Here is a 24,951-nt window from a genome sequence, read left to right as displayed (position 1 = left end):
CTCCAGCTGACCCAGGACGTGCTGGAGGGTGACCATCCGGAACTTCTGCGCCTTGATGAACTTGTTCAGACGTCACAGGTCTAGGATGGGGCGCCATCCTCCTGTCTTCTTCTTCACGAGGAAGTATCTCGAGTAAACTCGAGCCCCGAAGCCTCTTTGGGACGAGTTCGATGACGCCCTTCCTCAGCATCGCCTTTACCTCCAGGAGAAGCTGAGGGACGTGAAGCTCTTTCCTGGCCACGGGGGGGACGCGCGGGCACCTTCTTTGAAACTCGAGCGCGTGGCCCCGGGCTAAGGCATCCAGCACCCAACGGTCGGTGGAGATGGACTCCCACACGCTGACGAAGCCCGCCAGCCGGCCTCCCACCGGGGTGCTTCGGTGGGGGCCCGACCCCACGGCCGGTTCAATCCTGTTTCGACGAGGCTTTGCCGCCTTGACCTCCTTGGCGACGACGGCGGGGTCCGCCAGACTTGCCTCGTCCTCTGTAGGCCTGAGACGACGAGCGGGCCGCTTGACGGTAGGTGGAGAAACCGCCGTCGGAACCTTTGGAGGCGCCCTTGCCTCCGCTGCTCCGAAAGGGCGTCCGTCGTTGCTGCAGAACCCCAAGGGCCCGGGCCGTCTCAGTGTCCGCTTTAATGGCCTGAAGGGAATCGTCCACTGTTTTCCCAAACAGGTTGTTCCCATCGAACGGCATGTCCAGGACTCTGGTCTGTACGTCTTGACGGAAGTCCGTAGCCTTGAGCCATCCATGCCGCCTAAGGCAAACGCTGTTGCCCAACTGGCGAAACCCAGTGTCGGCGATGTCCGTCGCAATAGTGATGGCGTGGTCCGACGCCACCTCGCCTTCCTGTAGGATCTCCAGGGCATCCGCCCTCTTGTCGTCCGGTAGGAAGTCCAGCAGGGGAGCCAGTTTGTACCATAGCTCCCTGTCGTAGCGGGCCACGATAGCCAAGGCGTTGGCCGCTTTAATCGTCGTCGCTGCAGATGAGATGACCCTGTGTCCCATAGCGCCCAATTTCTTTCCCTCGCCGTCCGGTGGGGAAGTCGATGTGGAGGCCGCACCCGCCCCCCCCGCTTTCTTCCTGGCCGCCGCGGAGACGACGGAGTCCGGGGTAGGCTGCGCCCGGAGGCACAGGGGGCCGCGTCCGGGACCCGGTACTTCTTCTCGTACCGGTCTCTTCTAGCTGGCGTCGTGGAAGGGTTCTTGAGGAGGGCGAGGCCCTCATCCCAAATGTCGTCCAGTAGAGGCACCGCGAGGACAGTCTTCCTCTTGGCCTTGCGCCGTTGATAAAGGAATCCTTCCTTTTTCTTCTCCTCAGGGAAGAGTTGGAAAAGCTCGGATGCCCTGGCGATCATGGAGTGGAGCAATCCAATCTCGTCGGGCGGAGAAGCCCTGGTGGGAGGTGACGATGGTAGATCCTTGTCGTATACCTCGTCGTCCGTACCCGTCGCTGCCGTGTCAGTCCCCGTATCATCCCCTCGGGTGGACGGGGAGGAGGGCTGGATGGGGCGCGACGGCTGAAAAGGAGGTGGAGGGTGAATCCTTTTCTTGGGCGGGGGAGCACCAGAAGGTCCCGGTTCAGGATCCCCCGACGGGAAAGGTTCCTCCGTCGGCAACGGTAGTCTCGTCCTTATCTCTGAACATAAGGACTGTATAGCCAACAAAATGGCCGCCGAGTTGTCTTGCGGCACTGGCAGAGGGGAATCCGACGGGCGATCAGGGGCCCCGTCGGCACCCTCGACGATGTCGTCGTCACCTGCGTCGGGATCCATCCCGACGGGCCGGTCGTCTTCCACGCCAAGGCCGTGGCTTAAGACCTCAATCAGCTCTTCCTCTGAGGGTGGGGCCGAATCTACGACGACGCCCTGCCCCCCCTTTTTCTTCCCCGCCGGGGGTTTCACGGGGGTCCTATCGATGGGCACAAAAGAGGACTCCCTCCGAGGTGGCAGGGAGACTCTGAGCCCCGAGGTCGCCACCACTGGTGTAGCCTCCACAGGCTGAGCCAGGGCCGCCGCGACAGTATCGATGGAGGGCTTGGCGGATGGATTAAGGCCTTCACCACCTTAGGTGTGCTCACCGCCTTATCCTTGAGGGGGGGGGGCACTGCCTCGCTCCCCCTCCGATGGGGCCTTCGAGCTCGACCGGGGTCTCTCCAGGAGCTTCGTCGGGTGCTCGCCCTTCCTCTTAACCGACCCAGAGCGTTGGCTCATGGCTGAAGGTGCCGGGGAGGGTGCGCCCTGCCTGGCGCCCGTAGAGCCCGACCGTTCGGCGCTCCCGGTGCCAGCGGACTCGCGGTGCTTGGCCTGGTGTTGGACCCCCGTCGCCGGGGCGTCCTCAAAGGTCTTAGAAGACCGCTCGGATTTCTTCCTCTTCTTCTCGCCTGACGGGCTCTTCCCTTCCAGCCAGTTGGCGAGACGTTGATGGCGGTCCTTCATGGTCCGCTCCGACATGTTGCCGCAAAACGCACAGTCCTTCTCCACGTGCGTCTTGTCCTCATGTAAGCAGTAGAGACAAAAGGAGTGTTCATCCTCCTTAAAGACGTTCTGCAGCTGGCATCCAGGGCAGATCCTGAACAGCTTTCCGGGCGTCGAGCTTCCCTTCTCCTGGGCCATGTCCGGGCCTGAGAAACTTCTGGAGTCCTCCAAAAGCGTAGCTCGACGAAATCTTCACCCTTGAGGGGCGCAGACGAATCTGACACGGGTCCCCGTTGATCGGATGGAGAGTCGGTGGAGCTTGAGGCTCTTTTGACCGAAAAAAATGAAGTTTGAGAAAAAAGGTGAAAAAATAGCACTAACGCTCGAGAGCAATAGCACGAGGATCCCAACACATGAACGTGCGGTAAAAATCTGAAGATGGCTGCCAGAGGCGGTGCTTAGGTAGAGGGCAGTCATTGGCTGTGGTCAGTATGACGCAGAGACCAGTGATTGGTTATTACTACGAAAGACAGATCAGAAACGAAACTGATACTGGTTTTTTCTTTACCGAGGATTCCCAGCCTGACGACGGGGAATATTCATGAGCATGTGAATCCATGCCAGACCCCATGCTGGAGAAAGGATGAGCATCTCTCCTCTCACCCACTGCCACGGTGCTCCGCTGTGTGGATCCTCTTGCTTTTCCCCTCTCCGGATCAGGCTGTACATGAAGGCCAAAGGAGACTCCGGACACCCCACCTGAGGCAGGGTTCCGCACAGATGGTGCAGCCAGCGCTCATCCCAAGCCGAAGAGGCCCTCGGCTGGCACACTGCCCCACTCTGGCCAGCCGCAGGCAGTGGCTGGGTCCCCCCCGCCAGGTGCTGTAACCAGGAGCCTCCACAGTGGATCAGGAGGCCTCCCAGTTGGATTGACCATCGGAAGCGCTCTGCTGTCCCCGCCACTAGAACCAATTTGCAGAAACCAGTGCTGACAAGACCACCGCGGGCGACTGTGTGCTGCCTTAGCGGGACCAGGGTGAGGAGGCAGTCTGCTGCCGCTTCAAGCCTACCCGGCCAGGCGCTGGTCTTCTGCAAGCGAGCTTGTTGCTCGCTGGGCTGCCAGGTTGTGGTGGCGCGGGGTGCCATGTTGACTTCAGGCCCATCGGGGCAGCAGTGACCAGAGCTCCAACATGAGCGGTCCTGCATGCCTCCTATATTCACCCACTGCCTAAGTCAGGATACCCTGCACATGCCGCAACTCTCACTGCAAAATCATGGGTCTGAGCCATGGATTAGGGCATGATTGCCAAGATTGGGCCAGGAGCCATCACAGAGCCGTGCTTCACACTCCAGCTCCAAGCCACGCCCCACTGGGAGTGCTGTTACACCCGGGAGATTGTGGTGCATGACCCAATGGTCATTCATGAAGAGCCAGGCTACAACCCAGTCCATCAAGGCTGCAGCAGATAGCACACAGGAGGTAGTCAGAAGAACAGTAACCTCAACTTAACTACTACAGCATTGCCCAACTATCTGTTTAGGTAAGGCAAGGGAATCACTCTCCTTCCATGTCAGGCCTTGTAAGGACGGGAGATCATGTTCCCCAACCACTGAGGGGGGGAGCGATGGGGAATTCCCTGACCAAATGGTTCCTGGAGGCACAGTATATATGCAAGCCCTGTGCACAACGCCTTTGTTGTTCGGTTAATGGACACTGGGCCAACCCAACCTCCATTGATTCAGATTCATTCGTTTTTTCAGCTGGTGCAAGCGTACTCTCGGTGGCTTCTGGAAGCATTCGTCTTCTGTTCTTGTGCTCCTCTGGTTTCCTTTCTGTACGTCATAAGTGAAGCTGAAACACCATTTTGAGTTTAGGCATAGTGGGGGGGCAAGGAACACAGGCAAGCTCATCCTCAAGGTCTTCGCTTAAATCATGACAGAACAACGCAATCCGTGCTTTTTCGAGCCACATTGTTTCAGTGGCAATCCATTTAAATTTGGAAACGTAAGTCAATATATCCTGGTCTCCTTGGTTCAATTCTAGCAAGCTTTTCTGGGTACTATATGCAATATCTGACATTCCAAACATACCTTTCAGACTCAATATAAAGTCTGCGTAATTGAACATCAAAGGACCATTAGACATCACTAATGGGGTTGTGCATGCCAAGGCACTACCAGGCAAATTGCATATCACCAACCATGGCCTTGTCAGTATTAAGAGACTTGGTACACTGTGCAAGCTTCCAGTAATTCCTGGAGCATCCTGGGGGACCAATCATATTTGCCTCAGGATATATTGGCCAATGGATGATCAATGCTTGCCAGGCCCCTCACAGCCACAACATGCCTCAAGGAAGCATTTTCAGCCTTCACATTTTCCACCTCTGTGGTAAGTGCCTGGACTGCAGTAATCAGTTGCAAGATTTGGTCCATCTCTGCCTTCTCTTTCTTGCATCACAAACTGTCAGTGATTGGACAGGTGGATGTTGTGCACCGAGAGGCTCAGAAACCACACCAACCATCCTTACAGGAAGCTGTAAGTCATACACATGTCAAGTTCCATATAGCCAACAAAGATATAGGGTCCTGCTCAGCTTGGCGCCGATTTTTGGAGATAGTTGATTCTAGCAGAGATGGACTCTAGGTCTCCAGAGGGTTGGTGACTGGAGACTTAGTGAGCCCCAGAGCGGCAGCCAAAGGAACACCCTCACGGGATAAGAAACACCTCTGGTGATGTCAGCTTGCCTTGATAAATGGATAAGGACTGCAGTGCAGGATCCAAACACCAGAGGATGGCATGGTGAATTAGACAACAGAGTAGATGGGACGTCTGGGAGACTCGGGCAGGAGGCACAGGGAGGAAGGACCCAGGATGGCGAGGCAGGAGCAAGAATGCTAACATAGCATTGCGACGCAAGGGCACAATGTTCTCTTACAGTTAAGGGGTATGTGCTGTGCGTTGTCAAGGTACTAGGCACCGTCTAGCTTTAAGCATGGAACATCCTAACATAACCCAATGTGCGCTGCAGCTGCCATGCTGCAATAGGCCTCAATGGAAATCCAGCCCAGAGATGCAGCATAGTGACAGGTGCCATAGGGACCAGTGCCCAGAGGAGCACAGAGCTTGCATGCTAACTCTTGGGGCTTTTGGGTTTCTCACTTTGCCTTATGGTTTAGTTTCCCTTAGCCCATACCTTGGGCTTTTGGGTCTCATACACCGCCTTGGGGTTTGTTTTCCCAGCCCGCCTTAGACTTTTAGGTTTTCTATTCCACCATGGGGTTTGATTTCTCTCAGCTGGCACTGGGCTTTCAGCTTTCATACCTCATCCTGCTTTGGTTGATCTCCGCCCACATTGCGCTTTCAGGTTTTCTACCACGCAGTGGGGTTTGGCCAGCACTCTTCCCCATTTCCTGAAGCCACGGCGTACCTCTTTTCTGTGGGCGGTGCTCCTCAAGAGACTTGTTCAGTGACTACGGCACCACTTTGGTTCCCTTCTGGCACCGAGTGTCCGGCAGAGCTCACCCGGTCGTCCCTCAGGCTCCCACTGGGGTCTGGGTATACTGGTGTTCCACCTCCACACATTAGCTGCTCTGCATTGTTAGTCAGGGCTGGGCGTACCATGCAGGCTCTGCTCGGGTTCCCTTCACCACGCCTCATGTTTGCTCTTGTGCTTCCTGCCACATCTCCCATGAGGCGGTCCTCTCTGGCTGTGCAGGCTACACTGCTCCACGTCTTCAATGAACATTGGTCCTCTGAAAGAGGGTGGGTTGGGCAAGCGCTACCTCGGTCCAGGTGAATGTTGTGCACAAAGGGTCAAAAACCACACCAACCATCCTTACAGGAAGCTTTTAGTCATTGCACAAGTTAAGTTCCATAGAGCCAATAAAGATAGTAGGGTCCTAGGAATAGGGAGGATTTCCAATATTCCCTTAGGGGGCCTCCTGTCCCCAAAGAGGGAAGGTCTCCCCAGATGGATCCCGCTTGCCATGGGGGTGTAAAGCCTAGTGGGCTCACCTACCTAGTCCCAAAGGAGGTGGCTCCCCCTTGGGGAGAGCGGACACATTCCATGGATTCATCTCCTCCACCACCCTTTAGCCAATCCCTGACCTGCTTCACAAATCATATCCACAGTCCGTGCTGGTCTATTGGTCGCCCACTGCCTCGTGACCACACACAAATAACCCACGTTTCCTGTTCCCGGTTTATATTCCCCTCATGGCCAGGATTCAATCTCCTTCCATGGCCAATCAGGTGCAGTCTTCCCCACCGGGGCATGTGTGGGTGTGTAATTTGGAAAGTCATAAGTAGCAGGCTAAGCCCTGCATACTTTTTCCATGCAGACTCACTGCATACTGGAGATGCAACCCAGGAAGGCCAATCAAGTTTGTTTTTTGGGCCCTGGTTCCAAGGAGTCTCACGTCAAGTTATTTAGGCGGGAGGTGGGTCCTTCTCCCCTTTTGGTCCCCAGTGGTCTATGTGGCCTCTGGGTTGTTGTGCGCGCTTGCCTGCTTTGTATGGCAGCTTTGCGGCTTGACTGTGTGCCTCACTCTCTCACCGTCACCTCAGGTCCGTGTGTCAAAAGATTTTGGTTTCACCTTCTGGTCAACAGCTCTGTCTCTGCAGCCGAAAACTGCAGCCGACAGACAATGCTTCCGATCAGTCTTCCGTTTGCTCTATTTAGGGGTTTTTCTTGGCTTCTGAAGTTTGGAAGTAGGAGCTTAGAAAGCAATATAAAGATGCTGGCAAGTATCTGACATTATGGCAAGACTGGAGAGAACAGTAGTTTGCATAGGAAAATGCTAGCACATAGAGGTTGGACAGGATTTAGGGCCCTCGCCACTGCTACAGTCCACCTCGAGAGTAGGAATGGCTAACCTTGCCTTCTCACACTAGTCATGTGTACAAACTGCCCACTTATGATTATACTGGGGGTGGTGGGGAGCACAAACCTGCCAACAATGTGTACACAGTTATATGAATATGGTTAACTCAAAACTCAATATTCACAATGTTCAATGGTATTTTTTGAGCATTTGAGAATATCAAAGTGATCCTCACAATTACTTATTGTTTCACACTAATACGCAATACAATTATAATGCGGTTTCCTTTTGACCTAGGTCAGTCTTTAAACGTATTTTGCCAACACATTTCACAGACTACACAGTGAACGCATCATTTGGCCAGTTTTCATGTGCACCCATTTATCCTTTTCCATATGAATGATTAGACATTTTAGAACGATTGTACAGCACCAAATGTGTCGTTCTTAGAAAGTGCATTACTAAACTTATTCATGGGATTATTTCAGTTTATTGTGGACCTTTTCTTGCTGATGTGTGTTGCAGACATTAACAGAGTGGAGGTATGTGTTTATGTACTACCCTTTGTAACTAACACACCAAAAGGAAACCTGCATCTCTAGCTATTGAACACCACTGATAGTTTTTTGTTTCAAGGTTGTAGCATCAGAAGGTTGTCCAAGTCACATGGACGAGACATGAATTTCGACATCTCTGAAGTGGTTTTTCTGAACAATCTTTATGTCTAGTATGCAAAGAAACTTAGTTTGTTTTCTTGGTCGTATGGGGCCTTGGAGGGTTCCTGGTGTTCATTTTATAAGCTCTTGGTGGACTTTGCTTAGTGAACCTCCAAGTCTTCTTTGCAAACATGGTCAGAAACGTTGACCAACAGGTATTTGTTGACATCACTACAGCAGACCCTATATCACTCATTTCATATTTGCATCATAGTTCCGAGGTAGTACAATTAATATAAACAAAAATATCCATTTACTTAGCAAGAAGCAGCATAATGCTAAGGTTTTTAATGGAACACTTTCTTTTCTAATCAAACCAGGTGCATTTGACATATCACGCAAAAAAGATAAAGTGCTAAATATACTATCTTTATCCTCGATAATGAAGAGTAGACACTTCCATAAATCACATTTATTAAATTACACCCAACAGGGAAAACAAGACAGAAACAAATAAATTAATTTTTGTACTCTGTTCAAGGACGTCAAAGGTTTAAGACCATTTTCTTTAGGCAAGAAAATGGTTTTCTTCTGTCCCATTGCAGCTACTGATTTATTTTTGTATTGTTACTTTGGCATTTGGGAGATTCATAAAATAACCTTTAAGTGACAAAATCATAACCGGCAGAGGACATGAAATAACGTAACATTGGGAGTCGATTCAAGGTGCCCCATTGAAACAATATGCCAACAATATAAAAATAAATTACAGTTTTACTTGTTCCCTATAATTCATACTGAAAGAGGAAAAGATGGACTTACGCGGATTTGATTTCGCAGTTGCTCTGCCTCCTGCCGCAACTGTTCAAGTTCACTCATCCTCACAGGTATGTGCTTATGTTAAGCGTTGCCACAACACCGACGAAAGATCTGCAAAAAATAACTTACAATTTTACAATCCAGATTTTATGAATACTAAACTTAACTGCTTCCCAAAATTTCAATATGCCCTGTTTCTACAATGAATGCACCGAAAAACACATTGAACAGGATCCAAACGAAATAACAGATGATAAATATACTGTTTAACATATTTCAGTGTGGTTGTTAAAATTATTAATGTTCAATGAAGACATTACAATGGTAGATGTGCACACACATGTAGATAAAGTGTGTATCTGTATGTGAGTAAATACAGAGTTCCTTTTTCTTGTACCATGTTAGCCAAGGGTAATATAAAAAGTGCTGCTCTAAAAAGAAAACAAAATGATACCTTAATTAGGCCAAAAAAATCATGAATGTGCAAGCTTTGTAATTTTCAAATCACTTCATCAGGAACAGGAAGAGAATGAGACTTCACAAATATCAGGGCACGCACAAGTGGTGCAACACACTAGGTGAGGATGCTGAACAGAAACTTATCCCTACATCAGCATGGGTTTGAAAATCTGATCTTTGCATTGCTACTACAATAAGCCAAGCACTATTTATGTGCACAATTTCAGATTATGTGGATTGCTCACTAGTGAGATAAATGAGCAATATTGGCTGCAAACTACTACCAACACACCATACCAAACACCAACAAATGCAGAACCCTCTTCAAAACCAACAAGTATTCATTGAAGAATCCACCGCCATAAGCTCCTTCACCCACAAGATCAGCATGATATACCAGCAAATAGACAACGCCACAACTTCTCAGTTGGTGTTTGGTATGGTGTGTTGGTAGTAGTTTGAATTGGCAGTGGTGATCAGTTATCTGGTCCAGATTTTCACAATATTGATGTGGGCGACGGCTCCCTCTCGGATAGTTGGTGTATGACATTCTCTGTGTGTGGCTTGAACCCAGCCTCTGGCTAATATATAACCTGTGAGCCCTCCAGCTCTCGCACACCACACAACCCATCTTGCAAACTACCACTAACTGGACAACTTCAAAGACACTCACAATGGAAAACCAACGGCCATCCTGGCAACCCGCATGGGCACATACAGACGAAATGCACCTAGCCATGTACTCACCCTTTTGACTGAAGGACACCTTCCTTGCATGACAATCATTAACAGCCCACTCATACACAACACCTTCTCTTCGATCCTCAAGAGAAAACAAATCCTCCTGATTCTCAAGAAACAAACACTGGACCACGAAGACCTCATTACCCATCTTTCTTTCCTAATTAAGATCCTTCAGAAAGCAGTAGCTATGCAACTGTAACAAATGATTGCCAACAACCTCCTTCAGTCCTACCAATCGGGCTTCAGACCCAGATAAAGCACAAAAAACGCTAGCATAAAATTGATCAACAATACCGTTCAGATCCTCGGTAATGACCATCCTTGCCTCCTGGTTCTCCTTGACTTCTCAGCCACCTTGGCACAGTAGACCAGCAGTCACATATTGACATTTTACATTTGCACATGGGGATCAGTTGGACGGCCCTTAGCTGGTGTGACAAAGTTAGTGCCAACATAGCATCCAGCCCTTGTCAGTCTAAGGGTAAGACAACAGGACCAGACATGAATTATTCCTGAACCCTTAGAGAGACCAAGTAGTTAGAAACTACCATGAACCAAATAAATCTGGCATTCAGAACTGCATGTCCGAAGATGCATCAGTTTTAGAAACCCAAACACCAGAGCAGATTCCGGGGCGCCTTTCAAGGATTCAGAAAAAGATATGCTGTGGTGAAACACTAGCACATCCAGAGCAATCCCTTAGTCAAGAGGTGCGGCTCCTCAAAGGGAAAAAAAAAAAAACTTATCCCTCTCTCCCCCACAGCCGTGCTGGTGAAGGAGAATGTTTTTCTCCCTCCCCTGCAGCATTTAAGGAGAGAAATACCTACATCACCCTTCCTAACGGAAAAACGATTTTGCAAAGGAGGGAACTGTGTTTAAATATAAATACAGTGCCTTTTTTCCACCCTTCTTTTTATTTTAAACAGTTTTTATTGGCATTTATAAACAAAGGCAACATATACTCTACAATACCAAAGGGCAACAGACCCAATACCCCCTACCCAGCTCCTCCCTGAGAATACAGTGCAGAACCAGGGGGCGAGAAGGGACAACAGAAAACAGATATAATACAGTTTGAGATACATCAGGCAAGCACCCCAATTAGCAGAGAATAACATCTCAGATCCCACCAAAAGAAGAGACACAGGAGCATACAAGCCTAATCAGTTACATTTCAGATAACCCAGGGTATGGTACAGGGTTACCATGCAGTTATACAGTTTGGGATTCTTCAGCCACACACCCACATTTGCTGAGAATGACATCTCAGATCCCAACATGACCCTTGGAGGTCAGAAAGCGGACAAAATCTAAAAGGCTATTACTGCTCGGGCCTTCGCGGCTTGCAAATTCCACCCTCATTCCTGGGCTCCACCGCATGCTCTAGGGGAGGCAGAGGGTGTTGCCATGCGCAACAGCATATATGACCGGAAATGGGCCCAGATGTCATGTCTCAGGGCCTGCTGTTAGTTGGAAGTGTTTGGGCATACTGTGTTGTGCTCCTCCCACACATTGACATGTCATTAAGCCATTCTTGAAATGAGGGTGTCCTATTTAATCCCCAAGACCTAGCAATAAGTAACCTCGCGACTGTGGATGCCATTGCTATGAGGCGCTTCTCAGATCAAAGGACCTCCTCGACCAGGGCCAGGAGCCACATTTCCGGGGCTGGGGTTTGGGGAAGGCCTGCCGAGGACCCATCATTTCAGAGACAGGACCCTCCACCTTATTCCACAGTATCTGTACCCGGGGCTATGACCATGCTTTGTGGTAGAAACCTGTGGATATCTGACCACATTTCTGGCAGCTTGAGGGTATGTCGCGGTAGTATTTGTGCAGGCAGGCAGGGGAGTAGAACATCTGGTGTAAAAATGTAAATTGAACTAGTCAGAACGGATTAATTGATATAGATCTGGTTTACGTGCACACAATCTCCCATTGTTGCTCCGATAGAGTCCTCCCCAGTGTATCCTCCTACCTATCCCTATATCTGTTTGAGTGGGGCCATACAGTCAAAGGATTTTATACAGTGAGGAGACCAGTTTGTTCGTAGTCGGGGGGAGAAGTGATATACAGCAGTAATGGAGAAGTAGGAGGGGCGGTTGGGAAGTTCGTCCATCTAGAGCGGAACGACTCGCAGAGTCGGTAGTATAACAGCATGGTAATAGGGGTCCGTTCTCCCTTATCCTTCAGTTCCTCCCAAGAAATAAGCCCGCCACTATGTGCCACGTTTCCCAGGGTAGGAATATTTAATTGACAGAAGTCTTGTCTAAATATCTTCTCGTGCGTGATGGGAATGCCTCTAACCCCATATATCGCCAAGTGTGGGGCATACCACTGTTTCTGCCCAGTCCACCAGGCCAGGTGGTTCCAGGCTTTAAGCGTTTCCTCCATGGATTGTATCTCTGAGCTCACCACTCTCGTCAGGACACCCAACAGCAGCCCTTTCACATCACTGGGAAGGAGAGTCACCCTTTCAAGGTGAGTATGCAGGAGTTCCGTCGAGGGGGACCACCACCACTACCACGAGTGCTGAAGCTGTGCGGGCAGGTAATACAAGTGGAGGTCAGGGAACTGAAGGCCCCCCCCCTACGAGCTTGGACGGCACATCGTATCAAGCGACACTAGGGAATGGCCGCCTGCCCATATAAGCCTGTTCATCAAGCTCTTAAGCCGTACCCAAAATCCTGGCACAGGCCGGAACGGGACATTGTTGAAAGTGTACAGAAGCTTCGGTAGGATCACTATCTTAGCCAGCGAAATGTTGGGATCCATGCTTCTACTTTGTGCTTCAGGCCCTCCAGGACGGTGACACAATTATCCTTGACCAGTGAGCCTGGAGATGTGGAAAAATGTATGCCCAAATAACAACTACCTTGTGGGCACAGGCAAAGCCTTCACCATTGTTATCCTGAGTGACGCACAGGGTCAGGGATAAGGACCTCAGATTTGGACCAATTGATACGTAAGCCAGAGAGGTCTTCGAAGTCTTGGGATGTTTAACATATAGCAGCATATCGTCTGCGTAAAGGGAAACCACTGAATTACAGGAATGGATCTTCACCCCTCTAGGAGGATGGAACTCCCGCAATGTGCATGCCAAGGGCTCGATTGCCAGGGCGAACAGTATGGGAGAGAAGGGGCAACCCTGATGCGTACCTTGCGTGGGATAGATTGCCGCAGATGGCTAACGGTTGGTGTACACCAGTGCCTTCGGGGCGGCGTATAGTAGATGTATCCATCGGATAAGAGGTGCCCAAGCCAATTCAGTGAAGGACCCCGAAAAGGAAAGGCCACTCCACCTAGTCGAACGCCTTCTCGGCGTCAAGCACAGCCACGGCTATAGAAACATCTGGATTTACTTTATGCATCAGCATAAACAATCTGCAGAGATTCTTTTGAGTGTAACGCCCTGGGATGAAGCCAGCCTGGTCTGGGAGAAGTCCGTCTGCCAGGGGTTTAGATAGAATGTTATTATCGGTGTTGATTAGGGAGAGGGGTTTTATAGGATGTGCATTTACGGGGGTCCTTATCAGGCTTTAATAGAACAGTCACCAGAGCCGTTCTAGTGGACTCTGGGAATATCCCGGTGGACTGGACTGCCTTGTACATCTCGTGCTGTTGAGATATTAATAAATCAGGGAATGCCTTGCATAATTCAGCAGTACTCCCGTCCGTGCCTGGGGCCTTCCTATTGGGGAAAGACCAGCACACTTTAAGGAATTCTTCATCTGAGAGGGTTAGGGGGGTGTTCAGCGCCATACCCTGCTTGGGCTCGAGCAAGCTAAGCGCAACTCTATACAGGTACTAAGTTTGCATCGTGGCCCACAGAGACCTGGGTGGTGTATAACCTATTGTAGAATTCCTGAAAGACACTGTTGATCTCACCACTGTCCTGCACGGATTCTCTGATATCCCCCTCGATTTCTACTACGTTATCCAAGTGGCGTTCCTGTCTTATAGCCCACGATAGTGTTACTCAGACGGTCATCTTCGCCATACGTTGCAGCAGCTATCAGGACTCCCAGAAAACGTTCCTCCCAGTCAGTGAAAATACTCACTTCCTCCCGCTTCTCCCTCAGTCGGGTCTGTACCTCAGGGGAATCCTGGATGCCCTGCTGGGTCGCTAGCTGTTTGATTTCCATTTACAGAGAGGAGATGGACCTACGGATACACTTCAGGACCGCCCCTTCCTTAGTTATGCAACAACCTCGAAGGTACACCTTAAAAGCTTCCCATACCAACCCTGGGTCTGGAACTGATCCCACATTTGCCTGGAAAAAGGTGGAGATATCCTAACGTATCTCCACCCGGAAGAATGTCCGCAAGGGCGCAGGCTCTAAATCGCCATCTTTGTTGCTTGGGGGGGACAAACAGGGCTTGTCAGGTGAACCAGTACAGGGGAATGGTTGGATAGGGTCCTGGGGAGAATCTGGGCACATTGGGCAACCCGGGCCAACTCGGGAGATGGCATTACATAATCTATTCTGGAGGAGCTGCCATGGATCTCAGAGTAAAACGTGTACTCTCTACTGGTAGGATACAGGAGACGCAATATATCAAAACGCGTACTCTCTACTGGTAGGATACAGGAGACGCAATATATCAAATAGGTTTTGGTATTCTGCTATAGCCATCCATTTCTGTGAGGCTCTTGTAAGGCTGGTCTGGGTAGAGGTGGACCTATCCAGGTTGAGTGAGCGTGTCATTAAAATCCCCAGCCCAAACCATCCCGTAGTTCTGGAAAGTGCGCAGATGGTCAGTGGACCCCTGAATGAAGACTGGATCGTCAAAGTTAGGGGCATATACAGTAATGAAGAGGTCAGGAAGTGTAACATCAGTGCCGCAGGTTTCCATCCTTACTTGGAAGCGTATTATAACGCTTCATTGTTACGTTCAGGTCAAAAGAAGAGGCAATCTAGGTATCTGCTATGCCCGAGTCCCACCTCTAAGCCTACCCGGCTTAGTCTATGCAGTATTCTAACAGGTAATTACATCCCATCCCCATCTTGAACCCTTCAACGCAACTTAAACCCAATCCCGGCCCACTCCCCACCCACACCAGAAACGTAAACCTACCGGCTGTGCATAACAACCCCCCCCACCCTTACCAAACCACTAACCACCCAGTTGAGTTCTGCTATGCCACTGGCCGCGGGGGGCTGCCAGCGGCTGACTAGACTCCATGTGTTGGGAGGCCTACTACCAGATTTCTTGCATAATGATCAGGGTTAATAGTGGGCATGCCACAGAACGTACGGCAGGTGGGCAGCAGGTAGCAGCATCGTTGTATGCCACCCATACACACTGGGCGTAAGATTCATTGTGCGAGTGTCATGGAGATCTGCAGGGGGAGGCCGTCTGGTCAGGCATGTCCACAGCAAAGCTTTCGCCGCTTCCGGAGATGTGAAGAAGGTGACCAAACCGTCATACGCCACTCTGAGTTTGGCAGAGAACATCATGGAATATCATATCTCCTTTTTTCTTAGGATGTTGCTCACATCTTGTATGGTCTTTCTTTGGTCCTGTACCTGCTCACTGAAGTCCAGGAAGAGGCGTATAGTCACAGATCCCCACTGCAGGTTCTTCTTTCCTCTCGCTCCTATAAGTAGGATGTCTCCGTCCCTATAATTAATAATGTGCTATTATTTCCCTCTCCGCGGCACCTGGGGGAGGTGTAGATGCCACGGAGCTGTGTGCGCGTTCTACCATAAACAAACTTAACTGGTGGATTAATAAGGACGTCCTTAAGCAGTTTCTCCACAAACTCCTCCATGTTGTCTATGGGGGTGGATTCTGCCACTCCATTAATCCGGATGTTGTTCTTCTGGATCTCCCCTTGAGATAGTCGTTCTTTGCCACTACCTTCTTAATTGTTGTAGGGTGGCCCCTTCGCGCTGTGGCACCGCAACCTCCGCCTCCCACCCCCACACCTCGCCAATCTGCTGCTCGGCCTCCATTATCCGCCTGCATATCTCATCTATTTGGATTGCTGAAACATCAGCTTTACAGGTCAGGGCATCAATCTCGGCCCAGAGATTGTACGTGCTATTCTTCAATGCCATCAACATCTGATTCAGGGCTGAAACATCAAGGTGGGTCGGGCCAGGCACTTCCCCGGGTGCAGGAGGGTTCTGGTCGGACCTGGCGAACTGATCCATCTTTGCCTGTTTCTTGGGATTACCCATGTTGTGGCTGCAATGATCTCCCGACGCTGGGAGGCCCTTAGGAAGCACCGCCCTCTTGAGCAGTGCCTAATCTTGACCCTCCCATGGGGGGGGGGGGGTGAGGGGGGGGTCTCTTCGTCACAGCTCTGGAGATGCAGAGCGTCCGGTGAGCAGTCCGTTTCGACTGGGTACCAGGGCTAATTGAAGAGCTAGTTTGCGGGGCCCAAGAGCATGTACGTCAGAGGGGCTAAAGTGAGATGGAGCTCAAGCTTTAAAGGTCCATGGGCGCCTGGATACCCACTGTGCCTCCATATGATCCTCCCCCGGATTCTCCCAGCTCCAGGGCCTGGATGTGTGCGGCGCAGCAGGGTGGCCTGAGAGGGGTGGGGGGTGACCTCCCGCAGCTGTCCTGTCGAATGATTAACTACTTTAAGTTCAATAACCTGAAACACTTATTGGCACTACACTGTGCCTCACTTATTGTGCCTCATATCACCGTTCATATCCTCAGTGGGGCAGGTAAGGTTGCAATAGTGGTGAGTTGCACGGGTGGGTGGAGAGGCTGATCCACTGCACAACCCCCTTGGGTGCAGGGGGGAGGCAGCGTCAACTAGCCCCCACCCGCACTGTTTATTTAGGATGGAGCTGCGCCATGAGAAGTCACCTCAATGGACCACACATCTCAATGAGGAACTGTATAGGCCTGCAGTGGAGGTGTCTTTGTTGTGGAGCCAGTGACAGTTTTCCAGATACAACAGTGGCTGTGAGCCGTGACCGGTGGTTTTTCACACAGATTGGAGGCAGATATAGGTGCTATCTGGTCGTAGACATTACAGAGGTATTAACTAGATGCCCTGTTGTGAGCAGTCATGGGTAGTAGGACCATGCCTCAGCACCTCGACAATATCTGCTTGTCAAGTTCAGCATACTCCCACAGCCCAGGATCATCTGAATTCACTGCGAGTGCAGGCTGGTGCGCGAGGATCCTAGCACGGCGTTCCCAAGCAATGTGTGGCCAGAGTAGGGTCAGCGGCGTCTCCCCAAGCCGCAATGTTCCTTTTGACCCGTTGTGTGGCAAACCCCTCATAGGGGAGCGGTTCACCTGGGATCAGCAGGCAAGGGCGGGCCGGGTGTGGGGTGGGGGCTCTCCTCTGCCCGCTCCCACTGCCTCTCACCAAGCACCAGCAAGGCGCGGCCATGGGCAGGCAGGGCGTGGGTTAGCGCAGAGGATGGGTCACCCCGGCTTGGTCTCCCACTTCTTTAACTGCTGGGCTCCTCGGCTGGCAGGGCGGGGGGTTGTTGGGGAGCGGGGGGGTTGAGGTGGAACCTGCACACCCCGGCACCGCCAAGGGCACAGTCCACAGTTCGCACACCCAGCTGAGGCTTGTAGATGGATGTAGTGGCCATAGGCGGACAGTCAATTTGGGAATACTGTGTCAGGGCACCAGTGGGACAAAGTATCCAGTACGGGCTCCAGCTGCGCCACACAGCCCGTTCTAATGCTACGCAGCTCAGTGAAGCTACCGACACGCAGGGCCCTCAGTGCTGGGTGTAGGACAAATCGGGAGAGGATCCCGCAAGCTGAAAACAAGCTGTAAAGATCGAGATGTTCCAGCAGATTCGGTGCTGCTTTTTAACCGCTCACATACCGTGGAAGGCAGAATACTGAAGGCTATAACTGCCTAAGATGGAGCCTTCTCAGGCTACGGCCATTTCTGCAGCCGCTCAACAGCGCCCCCTTTACACCCTTCTAGGCAGGTTGAATCTGGGTGTTTTGCATTGCCCTGTGTTTAAAACCTGAGCCTTTACCCCCCCCCCCCACACTCTTTAGGAGGGTTGAATCTGGTGTTTTGCATTCTGGTAAATGTGTCACTGCTACTGGGTCTCTAGGCTCCCTCCCACCCTAGATCCTCCTGCAAGGCCTGCCGTTCACAGTTGTGTTAATTATTCTCCCCGTCTCTTCCTTTGTTGTGATCCCTGCCTCCCTGACACTCCCACTGCGCATCCCGAGTTGTGTGCAACAGGGCTGTGCATCTCTCCCTTCCCACAGGACCGTCTCCTCCCTCCTACCTCCTTTGCACCCTCTATGGTGCTCACTGTTTCTCCCATCTTCTCCAACTGCTACTCTATTCTCCTATCCTATCTCTCTCACCAAGCCTGGTAGGAAGAGGTTAAAAAGGAAATCCTGGTCTCCAATCCAGGCCTCCCCATTGCTGATGCCTACACCAGTGCTTCCTCCAGACAGACCCTTACAGACATCCTCTTTGTCGTTCCCTCTCCGGGCCTATGGACAACCCCCCATATGGGCTCTCTTCTCTCTCCCTTTTCCTCCTCTCCCATCAATGGTGGCACTCGGTGGGAGGTCCTCAGGTCCCCCCCCTTCCACTCCGCCAAGACCCATCATTAATGTCTATCTGAAAGGCACGGTCTTGCTCCAGGGCTCTCAGCCCAATCTCCTCCTTTTTGTTAAGTGTTTCCCACATCTCATCAACTTCTTCCCTTCTCCTGCTTCTTCTACCTACACCACTCTGGGTCCTCTGCCACCTCTCTGGTACCCTCTACATCCTCTCTGCCTACTCTGCCATTTCCTCCTTCCTCCTCTGCGGCCCCTCTACCACCTACGCAGGGAGTACCTCTTGCCTGTACCCCACGATGAAGGTCCTTCAAATGTGGCAATCTGCTCCATATCGCTACTCTCAACTCTCGCTCTGCTGTCAAACACTCCTCCGACATCTGCGGACTACTTGAAGAACTTCATCTGGATGTCCTCGTTCTCAGAGACATGGTTCATGGCCAGCTCTGTCACGAGTTTTCACACTCTCCTCCTCGATAGTTATAGGATCCTCTCCAAACCCAGAACCAAAAGTCCAGGAGATGGAGTAGTTCTGATCTTTCCAAAGTGGATCCCTGCTTCTGTCATTCCTCGGCATGCCTACTCCCCCTTTGAATGCCGGGTCTGTAGGCTTCTCCATCTCTCCAGGCCTCTCTTACTGTGGCCACCTTCTACAGGCCATGTGGCCGTATTACCCTCTTCCTCTCAGAGTGTGCCGATCTCTCCTCCTCCCCCTCCTTGCCTCTACCTCTCAACTGCTCCTCCTTGAAGAGCTCAACATCCATATGAATGCTTCTAACACCTCCTCTGGGCTCTTTCGCAATATCTGTGACTCGCTCCGTTTTTCCATTCTATCCTCTGGCCCGCCACACTCTGACGGGCACACCCTGGATGTTCTCATCTCCTCCGACATCCCCCTCCAAACCCTCTCACCACTCCACTCTTGGATCGACCACGTCCTCTCTTCCCACCAGACACACTGTTCCACCTCCAAGTGCAACTCTTGGTATGACTCCGTCTTTGCCACCCTTAAACACAAGTGCAGGGTGGTTGAGAAGAAGTTGAGGGCATCAGGTGCACCTCTGACAAAGTGGCTTGTCGCCTGCTCCAAAGGCAATCAGACTACAACTAAGCCTGTGTGTCTGCGGTCTCTAACAACATGGCCAAACTCTTCAAAATTTGCAAGGAGCTGACCAATCATGCTGCAGTCTCCACCTCTCCTGTGCCCTCCCAGGCGCTCAGCATGGTACTGGCTTCTCACTTCATCACTAAAACTCGGGACATCCTGTCCCCTCTCGCTCTATCGGCCCTGCTCCGGCCGCCTCTCCCTCTCCTCATCCTTACTCCTCTTTCCCCGTGTTCATCGCTGACGATGTTTCTAGACAAGACCGATCTATGAAAGTATCATCCAAGAAGGTGCACCCCTGCTCCTCCAGAACCATCAAGGACCGCATCCACACCCTTGCTCCAGCCTTGGCAGATTTCTGCAATCACTCTTGACCCTCCCAGGTCCAACTGGGCTCTCTCCCCCTCTCCCTCTCTCTCCATATGTGTTCCATGGCTCCAACCACTGACCCTGGCTTTTCAACCTTTACTTGGCACCTTTGGCCCATCTCATCACTACCTTCTCTCCTAACTTCAGTGTTATGCGGATGACACCCAGCTCTCCTTCCGGCTCCCTTCAGCCTCCTCTCTCTCTCCTTTCCGACTGTCTATCCACGCTTCAGGAATGGTGTGCCTCTAACAATCTCTGCCTGAACGCCAGTAAGACGGAAATCCTTATTGGGACCCCTGATCCTGCTTTACCTCTTTGACTCTGGCCACCCTCCTTGGGCACTATAACCTGCACCGCACTGTGAAGCAAAAACCTTGGTGTCATATTAGACTCCACCCTCTCCTTACATCACGGACATCTCTAAGAAGTCCCACTACCAGCTGCACCTCCTCAGAGGTATTCTTCCTTTTCTCACTTTCCCCCAGAAGCTCAGCGTCTCCAGAGCCCTGGTTCTTTCAAGGCTGGCCTACTGCAACAGCCGCTTTCTAAATCTGCCTCTACACTTCGCCCTCTACAACTAATCCAGAACAGGGCTGCGAGACATGTCCTTGGCCTCAAGCCCAGGGATCGCATCTCTCCAGCCCCGAAATCTCTCCACTGGCTCCCGGTGGCTGCAAGCATGATATTCAATACCCTCTGCATTGTATTGTAAGGCTTTCTGGAGCTGGGGACCAAACTACATCCACTTCTCTCTTCCTAAGCATTTACCTTCTCGAGCCCTCCGCTCATCCACCTTAAACTTTGAGGGTCAGACCCTTCTCCATGTTGAGAGTGGGGGTAGATCTCTCTCCTAAGCTGGTGCCTCCCTCTGGAACAGCCTCCCTTATTCTCTCAAACTTTAACAGGACCACTGTACAGGAGGCAAGGTAGAGACGGGAGCAGAGCAGCAGACCAACACCACCTCCTGCATGGTAAACTAAAAAAAAAAAAATACATGACAGCAAGCTTTCAAAGGACTTCCCAATGTCTCCGAGTTGAGAGCAGAGGAGAGGGGTTTAAGATAGAGAGCACCAGAAAATCAGAATCACTTGGGCACAGAAGAACAGTGTGCTCCTGTGAGGGGAGAGGGACACTTAAGGCCAAGAAGACTGAGCCTGGATCCAAGAGAATGGGGGCTGACGAGTAGTAAAAGAAGAGGAGAGCCATTTGGGAACAGGGGAGTGGGGTAGAGAGGAGCGCCACGAGGGTAAGGGGATTGAGGCTGGAGCAAGACAGGCTAGCAAGTCTGATCCCAAGGAGATGGGTTGTGTAACCGAGGTTGTGAGCCTCTTGGCCCCAGAAGAGGGGAGTAAGTAACAGATAGAAGAGCCCCAAGAAGGGGGAAGACATTTCAGACACTTGGCAAAGGGAGAAAGCCCGAAAATCCTAATAGAGGCACTGTGGTCCCCAGAGGAAAGGATATGAACTGAATTCTAGAAATTGCAAAGCAGGAAACCTTTGTGTCTGGAACATTCTGTATGCCTTTTATTTGACCTTCATATGTAATTCTGCTTTCAATTACTACATTTCCCAAGAGCATGTGTTAAAAACCATCCTGAAACAATTTCTATGCAATATGTTGTACATTTGCTTAGTAAAACCCTTCAACTGTATTTCGGTTTCCCTAGTTGTGTGTTGCCTTGGCCATATGACACTGTTTTAAATACGACTTTCAAAAATGTGAACTGTCCAAATGGATTCCCTCACATCACCAATTCTACCCATCACATGTGGGGTCCCGCAACAATCCATCCTCTCCGTCTTGATCTTCAACACAGAACCACTCGGAACTCTTCTGGCTCCACACATCCACCAATTAATAAAGGAAAGATAGCCTCCATCAAAGGCACCCACAGGCTCATGTGCTTAATTGCATTCATCCACTCCTGTCCAGTGCTTACCTCAAGTGCCACACCTCCAAGAATGAATTCCTACTGCTGACCCAACAAAACTGAACACCCAGATATCCAGACCTGGCACTCTGCCATGTACCTTGAGAGCTTCACATCCCAGATGGACACCTGCGCAAAGTCCCTAGAGTTCTACAAAGAAAGATATCTCTGCTTTAAAGCTGTTCATTCGAACAAATGTCGTCCCAGAAAGCCTGCCAACCAGCAAAGCACCCCCGAGATGTGTTCTACATGCTGCAGCACAACTCAAAGGACTCTGCAAATTCGACCGCATCACCTGACCCTCATCCAGCTGCACTGGCACCAGCTGCAAGCATGCATCTACTTCAAATCCTGCAGCATCATCTACAAGGCCATCGCCCTGGAGTCCCCATGCTAACTCACTGAGAATCTCAGCATCTTTTGAGCTCTACGGTCCACCAGAAGCAAGGATACGTGCAGACTTTAACTCCAATGGTGAAGGAAGGAAAGTACAAGAAGACAGGCCTGCTCTGTCCACTCTCCTAGAATCTGGTCCCTCTTTCCAGTCAACACCAAACTCACCCACTCTTCTACATTTCAAGAAGGAGCTCAAGACCCTCCTCTTCAAAGAACGGCTCCTACCCAACACCTAGGTCCACACAACCTCCACTCCCCCACCTAAACCGAGATTGGAAGGTCTGCTCCCAAGTGTTCTCCCCTGGTTACTTATAGATCCCTCGTCTCCAAATTGCCTACACATCCCCCTCTCGCTGCTAGAGCCATATTCCTTTGTATTGATCCCTTGCAAACTGCTTCCTTCACTGTGGGCTGCCTCCTATGCCTTGCCAAGTGTTTAGTTGTCTCCCAAAACTAGGTCCATGCTCAATAAATACCCACATTAAAAAAAAAAGTTTATACCCTAATAATAATTACAAAGAAAGTCAGCATGTGTGGGGGTAGGGAGTGGTAGAACTGCCGTTATTTCTTAAGGGAAACCATTATTCCAGATATGGATTTTGATGCCCAGCTCTTACTCCGAGTGCCTGAGGTAAAGCATTGGTGTGGTGTGTGTCGATTGCCTGCGAGAAGCCACAAAAAAGATCCGTAAACAAGTGCTTGGTGGGGTATTGCACTGTGTTGAAAGGAGAACACGCCCATTGAGCCATAGACCACAGTGTTTATCGATCAACAGACCATGATGGTATGAGAACGCCTGAATCCGATCCCATCAGATAACATCTTGATGCCAACTCCAAGAGAAAGGGTCCCCTCAGTTAAGAATACTCAGAGAATCCCCCTTAGCAGTGACTAAAGGATAAAAGTGATCTGGAAACATTTAGGTGGCGAAGTTTCAAAGGTCAAGTTATGAGGGTTGTGATGCACAACCATGGCTGAACTAAACCTTGCAGAAGCTGGGGTTTCAGAAAAGATCACTGAAAGTTTCTAAATCTGGGTCAGAAAGTCCCACCCTGTCCCGAGTCCGACATGAATTATATATACAAAGAAGGGAACAGAAACCACCTATAAAATACATTAAAACATGCCAACGTCTCGGATATTTAAAACAGAAATTAAATTAATTTTCGAATTATGTAGTGAGGAGCCCAATTTCTTGCCCCAGTACCAAAAACAGTAATTTCCATATGTAGGAATCCAAATTGAAATTAAAAGAAATTAACACTTGTAAACCCTAGGGCTGTGCATAGAATATCCTTTCAAAACAAACATCACCACATCAAAACATTTTCCAAACTGTATAAATATGGTTCATTACTAATATCTTCAATGAGGGGAGAGATCATGCAGCCTCTTCCATAGAAATAGTAATACTAATATCCAGGTTTTAGTAGTCTAAAAATCAAGTATAAAAATCACTAAACTCACAATCAGTACAAAATTAAAAGAAAGAAATACATATATGGGCTACATTACTCACCGTAATCCTATTTCTGATGCTTTTATCAGCTTAGATTCACATGCTATGCATAGGCCGACATCTAGTGGAAGATGCATGGTATTACAGTTCTTGTTTTCGAAACTCAAAAAGGGACGTCAACAGGGTGTGCCAGTAATACTATCCCTAGTGTGACGTACGCTGTACCCATGGTTCTTAACGCGTCAAGGTTCCTCAGATTGTTTTGTTTCTGACATGAAGTGTAGCACGAGTACAGGTGTATCCAAGCAGATAGATATCAGAGAAGCTCATATAACATCTATGCATCTTCTCTCAGGGGAGGAAGGGTGGGGAGTGTGAATCCAAGCAGATACAAGCATCAGAAATATGATTACGTGAGTAATGTAACCCTTCTGAAGCTTGTGGAATCTGCTTAGATCACATGCTATGCATAGATTAGCGAGCAGCGTTAGGAGAAGGTGGTGGGTTGTGAGAAGGATCCGGCAAATAGATGTTTTAGAACCGCTTGTCTCACCTGGGAATCTGCTTTGGAATTAATTTCAATGCAGTAGTGCCGAGTGAAAGTGTGTACTGAGCTCCATGTTGCTGCTTTTCAAATGCTGTCTAAGGGGACATTTGCGATATATGCCAGAATAGCTCCTGTGCTCCTTGTGGAGTGAGCTCTTGGTGTGAAAGGCAGTGTTTAGTTTGATAATGAATAGCACAGTTGTATGCATCTGACTATCCATCTGGAGATGGAATTCTTGGAAATGCAGTCTCTGCCTGGTGCTACGGAGACAAACAGTCGGTCTGTTTTCCGAAGCTGGTCTTGTTTACATAGTAAAGGACCACCCTCCTTACATCTAGTGTGTGGAGTTTTACCTCAGCTGAGCTAGTTGGATTCTGTAAGAAAGCCGGCAGCACAATGGATTGGTTCACGTGGAATTTGGAAATGATCTTAGGAGAGAACCTAGGATGTGTACGTAAAACCAATTTGTCTTTGTGTATGACAAAGAAAGGGTTCTGCACTGACCATGCTTGCAATTTGCCAACTTTACTTATGGTAGTAATAGCCACTAAGAAGGCAGTCTTGTATGTCAGGTGTTTAAGACTGGACTTGTGCATAGGCTTGAATGGGGGCCCCCATGAGCTTTGCGAGTACTACATTGAGATCCCAACCTGGCGGTGGGTTTGAAATAGGAGGATGGGGTCTCTTTACTCCCTCCATGAAT

General features: G+C 50.1%; 1 protein-coding gene across 6 annotated transcripts in view; it reads right to left on the bottom strand.

Moving 5' to 3' along the window:
* The window catches only part of GNB4 (G protein subunit beta 4), a 1,465,460-nt gene that overhangs the window by 530,360 nt on the left and 910,149 nt on the right, over window positions 1-24,951 (bottom strand). For all 6 annotated transcript variants that reach the window (XM_069618681.1, XM_069618684.1, XM_069618683.1 and 3 more), the window contains one exon: window positions 8,722-8,829. In XM_069618681.1, the coding sequence (XP_069474782.1) occupies window positions 8,722-8,778 (57 nt within the window). In that variant the 5' untranslated portion in view covers window positions 8,779-8,829. The remainder of the gene's footprint in view (window positions 1-8,721; window positions 8,830-24,951) is intronic.

This window comes from Ambystoma mexicanum, chromosome 10 (genome assembly GCF_040938575.1).
Source record: "Ambystoma mexicanum isolate Mex_15411 chromosome 10, UKY_AmexF1_1, whole genome shotgun sequence".
NCBI lineage: Eukaryota > Metazoa > Chordata > Amphibia > Caudata > Ambystomatidae > Ambystoma > Ambystoma mexicanum.
The sequence above is the reverse complement of the archived record's forward strand: the minus strand, read 5'-3'. Positions and strand labels throughout refer to the sequence as shown.